The following is a 15,359-nucleotide window of genomic DNA, read 5'->3' on the forward strand; positions in this document are numbered from 1 at the left end:
CACAAGCTACATAACCATGTATGTTCAAATAGAGAAAAGTATTTGCCCATTGATTTCATGGATTCGGAAGAGACCAACCAATTCAGCTAATGAAATTCATATTATGTACATTCAAGCAAGAAATGTATATCAGATAAAAGAAGCTCTCAGGGGCCCATTTTATATTCTTTTTTGATCAATTTGTAGTCTAAGTTCAATTCCTAATTTTCATTTGTTGGTACATATGAAAGCTCATTCAGCTTGGCTATACACATGCAGCTATCTAATTTTTAATTCCTTGGACCTCAATAATCTCATAAATTATATTTTCAATAAACTGTGTGCCCGCACAGAATCAACTTACCATCAAATTTTGGCAGTTACTCTTCAAAACGTCTGAACCAATCAGAAATTGTTCTTGAGAGCACTTTAGTTTCACTCAGTGAAAGAGTCTTAAATCCCTGAGCAATAGCATCTGCCGGAGTGTATACATATCCTGCTTGCCATTTTGGTTCCTGATCAGGCAAAGTAAATTTAACATATTCAAGATGCGTACCATTATGAACATGGAAACTCAATGTATCCATGCTCGCCACACAGCCAGATGTATAGAGAAGGTGAGGGACAGAGGGGTGAACAAGGGAGGCAGAAAGAAATAAACTTTGCATGTCATACCAGCACACACGGTGTTATATGGTTGCCACTTAATTGGACCTTTTCTAGCGTCCCAGCAATAGACTCCACGCGAGGCTTCAATGTCTCTTCAAGGAGATCAGTTTCATCAATTGTGTCAAAGTTGAACTTCACCTAAAAACAGATGTAGGTTCACAAGAATAAACACAATAGCAACCTACAACATCTAATTAACCAAATAGAATGCACAAAATGTATACCAGTAGTGTATGTTGGACATTGTATTTGTTCTTGCAACATTCACGGTTCTCAGAAGGTGTTGGCTTGAACTCTGATATCCCTTGTGTGACCTAAAGGAAACAAGATTACAAAGTGAAAGTAAAAAATTAATGTCCACCTGTCCAGGGGAATCTCACTAGCATCAAAGAAGCATCAGAGGAAAATTGGTCTAATCAAACTAGCAAATCACCACTATCCTCACTTTTGTGTTACATTTGCTCAATAAGATTCAAGTTACAAACTCCAAATTGGAGTCTCATCCACTAGAACAGTCTAAACACAATAAGTTGAAACCGCATGGCAGAGAGAAGAAAGAACCAATTACAGTGCACAATAGACTCGGTCACTTCATGTAGTATCTCAGACAACTTTGTAAAAGACAGATACATACCTGACCAAAAACGGAGGGCAACTGATCCACAAAATTGGTGAACGAGACAAAGGCTTCTTGGTCTCTTTCAGGTATCATTGCTCCAGCAGTGTCAATAAACATCTTCCACGCATCATCTGCAGCGTTTGCAATGAAAAATTACATCCAAATAATCTCATATTATTTATGCATACAAAAGGATAATGTGTATGTTAACAATGCACACGCATTATAAAATCATGCTGTATTTTGAATAGTCATGGTTATACAACAGGGGAAGACATCAAGTCTATGATTCCAAAAGAAAAAAAACTATCACAGTATAGCACCAAATTTATTAGCAAGCCAAAAGTCGCTAAGCAAGAGTTAGAATGTAATTTACCTGAAGCACTCCTAGCCATTGAATACATTGGAGATGTTTCTACCATTGGCATCATCTGCCTAACTAGAGGACCCAACTGCAAAGTATTATCACCAGTTTTACCATTACGCAGTTCATTAGACAAACATGCAAGGGCAAGAACTAACAAGATTCATACAGGCTCTGTGAGTGCAAACTTATAAACAACATCAAAAAGCTCTGGATGATGAAGTATCAATAACAAGCAAAAACATGAGAGGCTTAATAGAACATTACCAATAATTTTAGTTGATCCCAAGAAAATAAGCCTCATTAACAACACATTATTGCTAATGCTTTACCAAAAAAACTTCGGTTCTAGTAGCTTTTACCTGATAAAAGTTAATAACAGCCATCATCTTTTATGCATGCAATTTATTAACCAACTCAACTCATATAGTATTAACCCTAATAAAGGAATAAGCATCTGACCAAAAATCATTTGGTTATAAGAGGAGCCCAAGTACTTAACAGGTGTGACAACATCACTTAACAACCCCCCCCCCACATGTATAGCTCACAGGGCCTACATGTGGACAACCTCACATCAGGTTTTGGTAGGTAGAACAGCATAACAAACTTGGACTCGGATACCATGTTAAGCATCCAATCTAAAACCTTTTGTTAATAGGAGAAGCCCAATTTTGATAGATGTGAGATAACACCACTTAACAACAACAACAAAAAAAAAACTAATAAATTTGGGCAAGTCCACCAAATGTTACCTTCAATTTAAGCTTAGAACCTTCTTTTATTCACATAATGGTTAACATGCAAAAGAAATGGTATCAAAAGCGACAAGAACAACATACCAGTGCAATTCTACTAACACATTAGGCATGGAGATTAAACATATGCCCTAAGGTAACCGTAATCAATATCTGCTGCCTTTTATAAAATAAAGATTATTACCTGCTCAAAGTATGGCACCGCCTCTGTTGCTGACTTGTTGTTGTATGAGATTATGGCATTAGCCTTCCACAAGAGATAACATTCTTTGTCACACTCCAGGAACTATTGAACCTAATAATAAATTGCACTATCTAAAACTTCATAATTTTACATTTTGTCTACAAAAACTAAATTGTAAAATCAACTTCTTCAAAACTGCAACCAACAAAGAAAGCTTAAAAAACCGGGAAAAGAAAAACCAAACCTTCGGTATCCTCTCAGAGAAATAACTGCCTGTGAGTACTTGAAGAAGAGCACCATTGCTGCAATTATCATATAATTAAAATAATATTACTTAAGCATAAAAAATTTACAACCACTTAGAAACACTTACCTGTGACCAACAGAGAAAAGTGGAAGATTAACAAGATCAGCAGGAGTAAGATTAGCATCTGGATATCCAAAAGCAAGAATGTTGTCCAAGCAAGCATTAAACCTCTCATACACTTGTTTAGTAGCTTGTTCATGATCAAATGTCACATTGTATGGCACTGATATAATCAAAAATCCTTCCTTGGCCAAAAGCTCAATCAAGTAACTTTAAAAAAAAAAAAACCCCCAAATCAGCAAAAAGGACCTTATTTTGATTCCACCATGGAAACGAGAAAACGAGGTACCTGTAAGTAACTTCGGGGACAGCTCCAAGGAAAGCACCTCCTAAGAACTTGATGATAGCACGTGGTTTCTTGTTTCTGGATGGGGGTATGATCAAACAAGAATCCAACCTCTTGTAAAACCTGTTAGAAATGTTACTATTGGTACTTGAGGTAGAGGTAGAGTTGTTAATGAAACCAAAGCTGCTTCCTTGGCAAATAAAGGCATTGGAAAACGGGGGTGGAAGCAGAGAGTGAAGGCTCAGAAACTTGGTTCTTTTAGGAAGCTTGTAAGAGCGGGAAGTGGAGGTTGTGAGATTCTTGGGACAAAGCAAGTTCAGCTGTGCGCCTGAGATGAAAGAAGTGGCTAACTCCATGGGTGTGATTTGCGGAGACAAAATCCGAAAAGAACCACTTTGCGGGAAAACCACTAAAACTTTTGGTTGAAAAGGAGGAAACTTGAATATATGCTGATAGTTAAGCCACGAATCACACCATTCAGGTTTACAGACTTGGGCTGGAAATGGCCAGAGTTTGGTGAATCCGTATCTTATAATATCCAACTTCACCCACTCTTACAATTATAACATTTTTAGGTTTTCTTATACTTAATTTAAAAAGAGTAATTTTTCTTAATTTCATAACACAAGTGTTAAAAGAAGATCTAGGCAAAATAATTCAAATCTCTCGCTTTCAATCCCATTTTATAAGGGTTTTTTTTTCCTTAAATTGAGTTCTGCAACATCCTTCAGTTAAATTCACCCAAAAAAATTTTAAAATTTTATAACAGATTTTATATGTTTCAACTAGAAATTTTTATGACTTTTGTAAGATTTTATAACATCTTAATTATTTTTACGTATTTTAATTATATCCTTAATGTCACAATTGGCATATATACAATGTAGTACTTATACAAAAATATCTCATTTGATACTTGTATTATTCTGGTACCCAAAATTTTATTATCATTTAATTTACACATTAACTTGGCAGCAATAGATAAATGAATGCCATTGGTTTTGGATTTCAAATATAACTTTTCGGTCCAATTTTCAACAGGTAAGTTGTATTTCTTTTTTCTTTTTTGATGTTTTAATATTTTATTTGGTAAAAATAAAATAATAGAAAAATATCAAATAATCTAATCTATAGTTATATTCAAAACCCAAAACCAATCTACCACAATATGCGATCAATTTAGTCTTGTAAAACTTTATTTAATATCTCAAGACGAACGAAATCAATTGTGATTTTTTGGAAGTCAGATGCAGGTATTGAAATTTTAAATAAAATTAAGTTCAAGACTGCCTGACAAAACAAGAGACAAAAATGAGATAAAGGTCGAAGCAAGCAAAAAAAAGCACTACCTTGTTGACATCCTAAAGGCCGTATAAATAGAAGTGAAACATTGAATATTAAGTTTTAGCTCAATGAATATTGTATTGTTGTCAATGCAGGAGGTCATAGGTTCGAATACGTTGAAGCGCATTATTCTTCTATTTAAGGATTAGAGAAAAACTATAAATAATTGTAAGTATTGTATCAAAAATAACAATCTATTATAAAATTATTATTAAAAAAAAAAACATTCAAGACCTGCAGAGCTTCTAAACCAAGTAAATAACCAGAGCTCAAGTGAACAAACTAGAGGAAAGTTTTGAATTTAATCTCCTTATTTTTTCAATTTAAAATATGTAATCAAGACTACTATATTTTTTATTAAATTCAAGTGCATTATATATAAATAAATAAATAAATATTTTTTCAATATTCAAAAATATCTTACTAATAAATTTAACAAAAAAATTTTAACTATATTAACAATTAATTAAAAATGAACAAAAAAGATTAAATTTTAAAAAGAAAAAGGAGTAAAGGGATTTGGAATATGTTATAACCCGCGAAAAAATTGAAAGAAAAAATAATGAGCGGCCAAAAATACCCACAATGTTTCTTTTTTTGTGTAGATGTTTCAAAACTATAGATGTTGTAGATCCAAACTTCTTGAAATATACCCGAAAATGTATAATGAACAAAAAAATGCCAACACTCATTATTTTTCTTGAAACTCCCGTCTCCAACACATAGATTAGGCATAAGAATATGACCTCCTCTAAATACATAGCTAACCATATCATATCAACACTCACATCACATCCGAGACCAAATGCGAATAACATAGTTCTCAAGTCCACCCGGTTTTGAGCCAAGAGAAGCCACTAAACTCATTAATCATGTATATATGGGTTCTTAATTTATCAAAGACAGAAATGTTTAGAGTCAACTGTTATTCCTCTTACATTGATGACATTACCCTAATCTATCAGAATAAAACCTACAACAGTTCATTTGCTTTAGAAAGCAGCAAGCAGCATTCGTCTAGGATACAAAAGGTTCTGCTTCATCCAAACTACGAGCTAGAAATGCAGTCTTGTATAAACCAAGGTAGTCAGTAAAATTTTTGTACCAACCGCTACAGGTCGGAACGCACTGGTACAAGCTGGTATTGATCGTAACAGGCTAAAATACACCGAAATGATCAAAATGCACTGAAATTTTGACCGAAACGGAACACAAAATACTTGGTACCAGTTTAGGACTGGAACGGTACATACCGGCCATTATTGTACCGACTACCATGGTATAAATTACTAGCTTGTTTGGAAATTATAAGAGCATCAAAGAGCTAGAGACAATGTATAACTATTTATCATGGATCATAGCAATGATATTACCACATCTCGAGTCCATACCATGTCAAACCCATAGACCTATAACATGTCCTCGGCAAGCAGCTTAATACTGAAACCAAAGGAAAAAGAAAAAACAAGAGCAACCCGCAATCTATGATAGAGGTGAGCTAAAAAGGTAACCATATAATGTGTTAAAAAAATCAGTATCTTTATTACACCACTTAGTCACACGTATAAATACAATAATGAAATATCATTGAAATTGAGTATAAATCCAATAAGACCAGTCATCTACACATACATGTATTCACCACCACGAACAGCATTTGCAGCACCTTTTCTCTCTTCTTCGGCCTCCTTTTCCCGCTCCTTCCAGCTCTCATAATCATGGTCATCTGTTTGCAGCTCGTATCTACAAATTGGGCAAGAATTGTGTTCATCCTGCCACAAAATACCATTGAATATAAGACACAGATAACCCACAATCGCATTTAATCCTCCATCACTAATAAAATAAAATCAAGCACTATTAATTACCAGCCATGGCTTCAAACAAGGAGGATGGAATGTGTGCTTGCACGGCAATTCTTGCATGTTATCGCCAACAAGAAGGTTCTCCTTACATATTGCACATTCAGAATCAGATCCAAGCTTAGCCAGGATTTCTTCTGTGAGAGTAATTACCGGAAGCTCTGCGACAACTTCTTTACTAGCTGGTGGGACTCTTCGAACACCACCCTCATTCTCAAGTATCTTGAAAACAAAGATTAATCCATTCACATGAGTTTCAAATTCTAATCAACTTCTATAAACCAATATATATTCAACTAGCAGATCGCAGAAAAAGTACCTCTGGTATAACACTATCAAGATGATCAATGAGCTGTTCAAGCACATTGGCAGCATTTTCCACTGTGTTAACATTTGTTGCCGAACCCTGAGAAGATTCGGCAGCCGCAGCAGAAGCAAAAGCATTCATGAGATTTGATTGGACCAACCATTGAGGCTGTGGTGGTTCAGGATCCACGGTAAGATGTCCCTCAAATAGATAACCTTTTGGGCAAAACAAAACAGAAATCATTTTAAACATTTCAATGTCCCTAAACATACTTCAAAACTATGTTACTCGAACTTGAATATGAAGGTCGGATACTGACATGAATAAGGTTAGATTTTTCTATGTGTATATTTGTAGGATCCTTGTATATCACATCCGTTCTTAAACAAAAATAAAGAAGTCCAAGCAAGAAAAAAGCAAAGGATTGTTTTCGAAACAAACCTCTGTTGGCGGAAGATCCAGATGATTGGACGGGGTTTTCGATTTCATTCAAGTGTTGCTTAGCCTGAGAAATGCAATTCCTAAGATGACTCTTTTCAGAAGGATCAGAGACAAGGGGTTCCAAGAGTTCGACAAGGCGTAAACCGGCAAGCCAGAAACCGGGTGCGGTGTATCTGGTCTTCAAAATGGTAGCAACACGGCAAACAACGGAATAAAACTGAACGACGAAAAACGATAGCATGTGAAAATTCAATTACCGCTTTAAATTGGAAGAGAGAAAAGATGAATAAAGAAAAGGGGATCTCACCGATTTGCGAAGGGAGGGAGAAGCTGAAGGATAATGGAGTTTAAGAAGGGAATTGATGGAGGAAACTGCCTCCTCGAATCTCTGTTTCTTTCCAAGCTGTTTCTGTAATTCCTCTAATTGTTGCTTCAAGCTTCCATCTGAACAAGAAGAAGACCCCATTCTTTCAACTCTGCAATCAAATTCTTAAAGAAAAAAAAATTCCGATTCTTGAATCTCGTTACTTATTTTATATGTTGGGGGTTTAGAGAATTCTTATTCGAATTTTGTTTTTAAGAGCAGATTTCTTGGCGAGGGGGATAACGAGGATGTCGGCCGTGGACCAGTCCGCCCGGCTCAATCTTATATGGGCGAATGCCCGGATCTGGAGTGATTTGAAACGACTTGCGTGTCTATGATAAATTTAAAGATTAAGACTAACAGATGTAAAATTTAAATTTATTGAAACTTAATATTTATTATAAGTATGTATATTTTTTATTTAATTAGGTTTATTTTTATTGATTTATGAAATAATTAGATAAAAAAAGGTTAAAAGTTTATTTTTTTGACAAATTTTTGTGATTTGAATTTTTAACACGGTGTAGCTTTAATATTTTGGTCATAACTTAGTTACAAGCTCCGTTTTGGGCCTATAATATACCAATTTAAAAGAAATTAAAAATATAACTGAATTTATTTCACAACTCAAGCTTAAAAATGTCAGGAAGATGTTTGAAAATGGCCTAAAAGTCTAACGCAAAAATTGCCTAAAATCTAAAAAATTGTTATTTAATTAATGGCACTTTTATATTTTCTCTATTATATTATTTTTGTCCTATAAATAAATATTATTAGGTTAAGATTTGTGAGATACCTAGCCATTCTTAATTTTATATTGTTTTTTTTAATTTATGGGTTTTAAACCCTCTTTTCTAGTTAAAGCAATATTCGAAATTTGATTGTACGAGTTTGTAAGATCGAATTGTTTTTAATCTTTCTTTGCTCTTTAGTATTTGAATGTCTTTTGGTTTAATTACAATTATTCAAGTTTGCTAAATATCCGACCAATATTTGATAGCTTAGAGCGGTTGCTTTCTCAATTAGATAATTAGTCGATTGATTGATTTCTAATATTTGTGACGACTGCATGATTATTTATGTAGTGTAAGCATGCGGTCTAACTTAAATAAACCATGACTGTGCACTTGTTGGTTAGAATTGAGTTTCTTTCATTCTTAAAGTTATTGATAAATTAAATTCATAAGTGATTATTATAGAATTATTTATAAATAAAGAAAGCAATTAATGACGATTGTCTTGATTATCAAGAAAGTCAGAAGAGATTAGGTTACTTGGCGATTGGCAATGCCTATAATCAATTTATTAAAGAACATTGAAATTGATCTTGCATCAATGATCAAACTCTCAAATCAAACGAAGAATTTACTTTGACTAGAACTCCTAATTGATTTTTCTCAAAATTTTAATTATATTATAAACAAAAATAATAGATAAAAGATGGATATGAGAATATGAGAATTTCTATTGCATTCTATACTTTTCCATTATACTTACAAGTAGTACAGTCCACTATATATATAGGGAGATTAGACTTTCAATATTCTAATACATAAATAAGAAAAAGTGGTTACAAGAAGATGAAAAGGTTTAAGGAAGATGGAAGGTTAAAGATTAAAGAAGATGAAAGGTGGAAGGTCAAGGGAGATGAAAGATGAAATGTTGAACATCCATTAAATGACATTCATAACACTCCCCCTTGGATGTTCAACCTTTCATCTTTCATCTTTCATCTTTCATCTCCCTTGACCTTCCACCTTTCATCTTCTTTAACCTTTAACCTTCCATCTCCCTTATGTTGGGAAATGTGCCAATATTGTAGTAAATATGTAACTGTTTTCTATTTATTTGAACGATTAATAATTAAGTAAAGTTAATTTCACATTTCACTATTATGTCTTTTTTTATTTTCTGTCTTTTATATTTTGCATGAATAGCGAAATTGTGACAAGAAAATATTAGCTCATTGATTGTCTAAAATTCAAACTGAAGTTAAGTGGCATTGTAAAGAACGCTTACATTGCGAGAAAGACAACTTACTTTAGTCGATAATCTAAATGAGTTCGTAATCTCTTAAAAGAATCAAAGTGAGCATTTGATTCAAATACTGAGAAAGATTATTATGTTGTCTACAATTCCAATTGGGAAGATGACTAGTCTTGACTACCAGAGCAGTAGACTCCATAAGTAGAGACATAGATGTATTCATTGGTAGAATGATACATTGGACTGGACTCAAGATGAATTAATTCAGAATTCGTTTGTGAATTAATTCACTTGTGACGTTATGGTGTGATTTACCTAAATCCTGAGTTAGTCACTGACCGTGCATATGCAACTCATGTGCTTTAATATAAGTGAAGGTTTATGCTCTAAAGATGATCGAGCCCATAGCCGATATGTTGGGTACATAACTTGTGTATGGCATAACTTTACTAGCAACAGTGAAATTCATAGCTCAATTAAAAAGTTAATGATATCCTCTCATTGGCATTGTGTGGATTGTTAAATATGAAACGTTGTCACGAGTTGCTAGTTCTCGAACGAGCAATTTATCACAGTCATTTGTTGATAGTGATCATATTAATCATTAAGAAGACATAATGCTAACAAAGAGATAAAATATGATTGTATTGAGTGAACGAACTTAACTCAAAGGAATCAAGGATATCATATGAGGGTAAAACACACATGATGAGGTCATTGGACAAAACAGCTGGATGAATTGCTTTTGTAAAGAGTATATAATAAGGAATTTTCAATCATGGTACTTCTTGTGGACTGACTCTATAACTAAGTAATTGAAAACTATCGGAATGATGCTTCTGAACATAATTGCAATCACTAGAGCCTAATTATATATGTCCGATTGTCCCTCAGCTAGTTTAACAAAAGCTCGATCAGATTGCATTTGAATCAGAAGAAAATTCTACGAATTTGAGAATAATTTAATTGAGTTGATTTATTCAATGTGGAACTAAATTAGGTGGTTATGAGAATTGTTCGACTAGAGAATTTGATTAAAGAATTTTCTTGAAAAAATAATTTGAAAAATCTAAGTGATTTTTTGAAAAATTAATTTTAATCAAGTAAAATTAAATTAATCAAATTAATTAAAATTAATATGATGTTTTTGGAAATTAATTTTCAAGTTAGACAATTGCCCAATGGGTAATTGAACTCTAAAATTGGACCTAATATCGTAAATTAAACCTATGAGTCCAAAACCGAGCCTAAGACCCAAAAATTGGTCGAACCAGGTCCGGTATGTGAAACCGGACCAACGATCCAACCGGTGGCTAGACCGAACCGGTCGGGTCATCATTGACCTACCGTAAGGGTATCGCACATGCATCACCAGACACGGCAGTGCCGGCGGCTGTGACGACGACACCTTGGTGGCCGGTAACGGTTGGTCGTTGGTGGTTGAGCAGTGGAAGAGTTACACTCCCACTGAGACTCTACGAGAGAATTTGATTTCAGATTAATTGTTCCAAAAATAATATTATTTTAATAGTTTAATATTAAATTTAATTTAATACTTATCTTAATAGTATTTTATTAATTTAGTATTAAAGTGATTATTTTAATATTAAATATTCTATTATTTTAATAAGATTTAATATTAAAGTGATTAAGTTTAATCATAGTTGAACTCTTTAAACTCTCTCTATATAAAGAGAGCCTTGGGTCATTATTTACACACACTTTAATTCAAGAGAAAGTTGTAAAGAGAAAATTCACTGAAGAGATTATTTCAAAAAATTTTTAGAGATGTTTTTCTAATTTACAATTTGACTCAAAAGTTTAGAAAAATTGCAAAATTACCCCACTGATAATTTTTGTGGAAATTTTTTTGATTCGAAGTGAGCCCACACTAGACAAACGTGAGCTTGAGGATAGCAGAGAAAACTACTCGGTCGAAGCATTCATCCTAGACAAATCGAAAAGGTACAATTTGATTAAGTGTTTATTACTTTAGATATCACAAGCAAGATCTTATTTTGACAAAAAATTTAAAACTCTAATTTTCCCTAAATTTATTTTTTGCTGCGTTTTCGAAACCCGTTTTTCCAACACCTTAAACTTTTCATCTCCTTGAAATCCCTTTTTCATATATAACTAAATGGAGCTGACAAAAGGAAATTGTAGTCGACAACGATAATATACGTAGAACACTTCAATATTATGGAAAAGTGAGGATCTTGAATGAAAATATATTTGAAAGCATTGATTTGGGAGCAACTCATCAAAATAAAGAGACACTTCTATTATAACTTATGAAATGCATCTCGAACTTGAAGTCCAAACACCCAAAAGGTGTAAAGCCAATGAGAGTACATGTTAGCATAATAGCAAGTCATAATATATGAATTGACTTGTAACAAGACATTTGGTTTTGGTTATGAAAAATGATTAATTTGTGGTGTATTCAAACACCATATAAACTTATTTATTTACGTCTAGTGAATTTGTATTTGGCTAGTATAATTTGTGGTGTATTCAAACACTAAATAAATTTATTTATTTACGTCTAGTGAATTTGTATTCGGCTAGTATAAATTATTTCATAATATTGATACGAAGCATAAAACTTGAGTTGCATGAGAAAATCATTAAATGTAAATATGATTTTGTTTAGAATGTATTTATGCATATAGGTTGTTATCATCATTGTTGATATTAATGTATCAAATATCATTGGAGTTCTTGAAGAATTTTCAAGAGCAATAATTATTCGTAAATAAACTTTATAATGAAAGTATATCTAAAAATTAAATTTTATCTTGACCTAAAGATTGAGTGTTCAATAAGAACAAATGGTCATACAATAATGTTATAAAGCGAATGTCCTAAAGCACAATTTTTTGTGCCCAATGCACTCATTGTATTGGTAATAGTGAATGATACAATACATCATGCTTTATAAAGTTGTTAGTGACATCCAAAGCATGAGAATGTAATTGAAATTTATTGCTATATTGATACACATCAATAAATTTTGTTGATTTGTTATTGATAAATAATATTGAATGTCTCAATATTTGGTTATAAAATGATGTTCAAATAAGGGGGAGCAAAATATGGATTGTTGTAACACCCATCACCCGATCCGAATAATAATCAAGGATTTAATTAGGCATCCCTACTACTACATTTGATAAGTTAATTTTTAGCATTGGATTGCGTCGTTTCAAAGATCTTAAGTGATCCATAGATGAGGGGAGTAAATTAACACTATATTTTTCTTTTAAAGTTGTAACATAATATGTATCAAAGGATTATATACTCTTTTTTTCTTCACTAGGTTTTTGTTCCACAAGATTTTTCCTAGTAAGGTTTTTAATGAGGCATATACTTTATACAATGAACATCTAAGGGGGAGTGTTATGAATGTTATTAAGTGGATGTTCAACCTTTCATCTTCTCCAACCTTTCACCTTTCATCTTCCTCAACCTTTCACCTTTCACCTTTCATCTTCCTTAACTCTTCACCTTTTATCTTATTGTAACCCCTTTCCTATTTATGTATTAGAAAATGAGGAGTCTAATCTCCCTATATATATAAGAGTATACTACTTGTAAGGATGATGGAAATAGAAGAAAATTGCAATAGAAATATCAATTTATTCTCATCTATTATTATTGTGTTCTCTACATTATTATTTTATAACATGTTATCAGCACGGGTATTGTATTTTTTGTTGGTTTGGATCAAACGATATCATCAATTCCAAACCTTACAAAACTTTTCTTCACTCATGATCTACAAAAGAATGGAGATATAAATGTTCAACAGATTCGTTCAAGTGAGAATTTGATAGATCTTTTTACTAAGGCGCTCCCTACTGCTACATTTGAGAAGTTAATTTTCAACATTGGATTGCGTCATTTTAAAGATCTTAAGTGATGCTTACATGAGGGAGAGTAAATTTGTTCTTGTAAGGTTGTGACATACTGTGTATCAAAGGATTATGTACTCTTTTTTCCTTCACTAGGTTTTGTCCCACATGGTTTTTTCCTAGTAAGATTTTTAATGAGGCATATCATTTATACAATGAACATCCAAGTGGGAGTGTTATGAATGTTATTTAATGGATGTTCAACCTTTCATCTTTCATCTCCCTTGACCTTCCACCTTTCATATTCTATAACCTTTAACTTTCCATCTTCCTTAAACCTTTCATCTCTTTGTAACCCCTTTTTCTTATTTATGTATTAGAATATGAAAAGTCTAATCTCCCTATATATATAGTGGAGTATACTACTTGTAAGTATGATGAAAAAGTATAGAATGCAATAGAAATTCTCATATTCTCATATCCATCTTTTATCTATTATTTTTGTTTATAATACGTTATCAGCACGGGCACTTACATCAATACAAGAGTCTTGCGTTTTTCGTTAGTTTGGATCAGGGTATGTAATACATTTTATCAAGATGTCCATTATGATAAAATTACTTATGTTTATAATTTGTTTCATTTTTTTAAGAGTTCCACTAATCTTGTAATTTGTTAAAAACTACTAACATAGTCAAATTACTTGTAATTATTTTATGACTAATTATTGCAATTATTTGGGTTATTTTTTCTGTTATGTTATGCTTGAAATTATTGTTAAGGGATTACTAATGTTTGCTTGAATGTTTGTTAATGAACTATTTATATTTATATTTATATTTATATTTATATTGTAGCAATAGCATCAATGTTGAACTTTGAAAAACTTGAAATTGTGGCTCTTGATATTACTGGAAAGAACTATTTATCCCGGATGTTAGATGCTGAAATACATTTAGATGCAAAAGGCCTTGGTGAGGCTATTAATGAAGGAAATGAAACATCTAGTCAAGATAAGGCCAAAGCCATATATTTCTTCGTCATCACCTCCATGAGGGACTAAAGACTAAATATTTAACTGTTAAAGATCCACTTGTCCTTTGGAATAGTTTAAAAGAAAGATATGTTCATCAGAAAACCGTAATACTTTTTAAAGCTCGCTATGATTGGTTGCATTTGAGATTATAAGATTTTAAATCTATGAGTGAGTATAACTCGACTATGTTTAAAATCACTTCCCAATTGAAATTATGTGGAGAGAACATAACTTATGAGTATATGTTAGAAAAAACATACTTCATATTTCATGCAAATAATGTTGTCCTGCAGACACAATATCATTAAAAAGGTTTTAAGATATATTTTGAATTAGTATCTTGTCTTCTTGTGGCTGAGCAACATAATGAACTGTTAATGAAAAAATCATGAGTCACATCCAACTTGCTCTACTCCATTCCAAGAAGCGAATGTGATATCATACAACGAAAAGGATAAAGACCACACTAGCAGTTGTTGTAACAGCCCGGTTTAGATACTAGTCGGAACAGTGGCTTCAGAACCACAAATCTGAGTCAGAAAAATATTTTTTAATATTATTTTTGGTGTCTATAGCATGTATATTTATATATGTGAAAAATTCGTGTGAAAATTTTATCATTTCTGTGCTCGATTTTATAAAAGGACTTAAACGCGTAAAATGCAAAAGTGGCTAGCTATTTGTTAAAGTGCTATATTGGTATGAATTTTATAATGTGGGGTCCTTATGTTAATATTATATCATTGAAATTATGAGTGGACTTTTATGGACATGGTGAGTTAATTATTAAAGTAATTTCATTAAGGTTAAAATGGTAAATGGCTTATTAATATGTATTAAATAAAAATAAAACATGAATTTAGTGTTTAGTTCATCTTTCTTTCACCGAAATAAGAAAAGAAAAAGGGGTTTTAAAGCTTTTGTACATTCGGCCTT

General features: G+C 32.5%; 2 protein-coding genes across 2 annotated transcripts; both read right to left on the reverse strand.

The window, feature by feature from the left end:
• Positions 1-19: 19 nt before the first annotated feature.
• On the reverse strand, positions 20-3,726 carry LOC105773396 (uncharacterized). Its single transcript, XM_012595263.2, has 9 exons — positions 3,230-3,726; positions 2,947-3,150; positions 2,818-2,875; positions 2,574-2,636; positions 1,644-1,719; positions 1,283-1,398; positions 873-962; positions 655-786; positions 20-494 (listed from the first exon to the last, which is right to left on the reverse strand). The coding sequence occupies exons 1-9, from the start codon at positions 3,580-3,582 to the stop codon at positions 360-362; spliced, it is 1,227 nt and encodes a 408-aa protein (XP_012450717.1). The 5' UTR covers positions 3,583-3,726; the 3' UTR covers positions 20-359.
• Positions 3,727-6,053: 2,327 nt separating this feature from the next.
• LOC105773397 (E3 ubiquitin-protein ligase AIP2) lies at positions 6,054-7,849 on the reverse strand. The gene is made up of 5 exons (XM_012595264.2): positions 7,488-7,849; positions 7,181-7,397; positions 6,752-6,954; positions 6,439-6,654; positions 6,054-6,342 (listed from the first exon to the last, which is right to left on the reverse strand). Exons 1-5 carry the CDS (start codon positions 7,644-7,646, stop codon positions 6,193-6,195), a joined length of 945 nt encoding a protein of 314 aa, XP_012450718.1. The 5' UTR covers positions 7,647-7,849; the 3' UTR covers positions 6,054-6,192.
• Positions 7,850-15,359: the final 7,510 nt, after the last annotated feature.

This window comes from Gossypium raimondii, chromosome 6, assembly GCF_025698545.1.
Source record: "Gossypium raimondii isolate GPD5lz chromosome 6, ASM2569854v1, whole genome shotgun sequence".
Lineage (NCBI taxonomy): Eukaryota > Viridiplantae > Streptophyta > Magnoliopsida > Malvales > Malvaceae > Gossypium > Gossypium raimondii.

Excerpts from the sequence above, each read along its gene's own strand:
- LOC105773396 (XM_012595263.2), bottom strand. The coding sequence starts at position 3,582 with ATGGAGTTAGCCACTTCTTTCATCTCAGGCGCACAGCTGAACTTGCTT. Across the intron at positions 2,876-2,946 it reads CTTTTCTCTGTTGGTCACAG|CAATGGTGCTCTTCTTCAAG; the intron begins GTAAGTGTTTCT and ends TGATAATTGCAG. Across the intron at positions 2,637-2,817 it reads TCTCTGAGAGGATACCGAAG|GCTAATGCCATAATCTCATA; the intron begins GTTTGGTTTTTC and ends CTCTTGTGGAAG.
- LOC105773397 (XM_012595264.2), bottom strand. The coding sequence starts at position 7,646 with ATGGGGTCTTCTTCTTGTTCAGATGGAAGCTTGAAGCAACAATTAGAG. Across the intron at positions 6,655-6,751 it reads TTGATAGTGTTATACCAGAG|ATACTTGAGAATGAGGGTGG; the intron begins GTACTTTTTCTG and ends TTTGTTTTCAAG. Across the intron at positions 6,343-6,438 it reads CTTGTTTGAAGCCATGGCTG|GATGAACACAATTCTTGCCC; the intron begins GTAATTAATAGT and ends ATTTTGTGGCAG.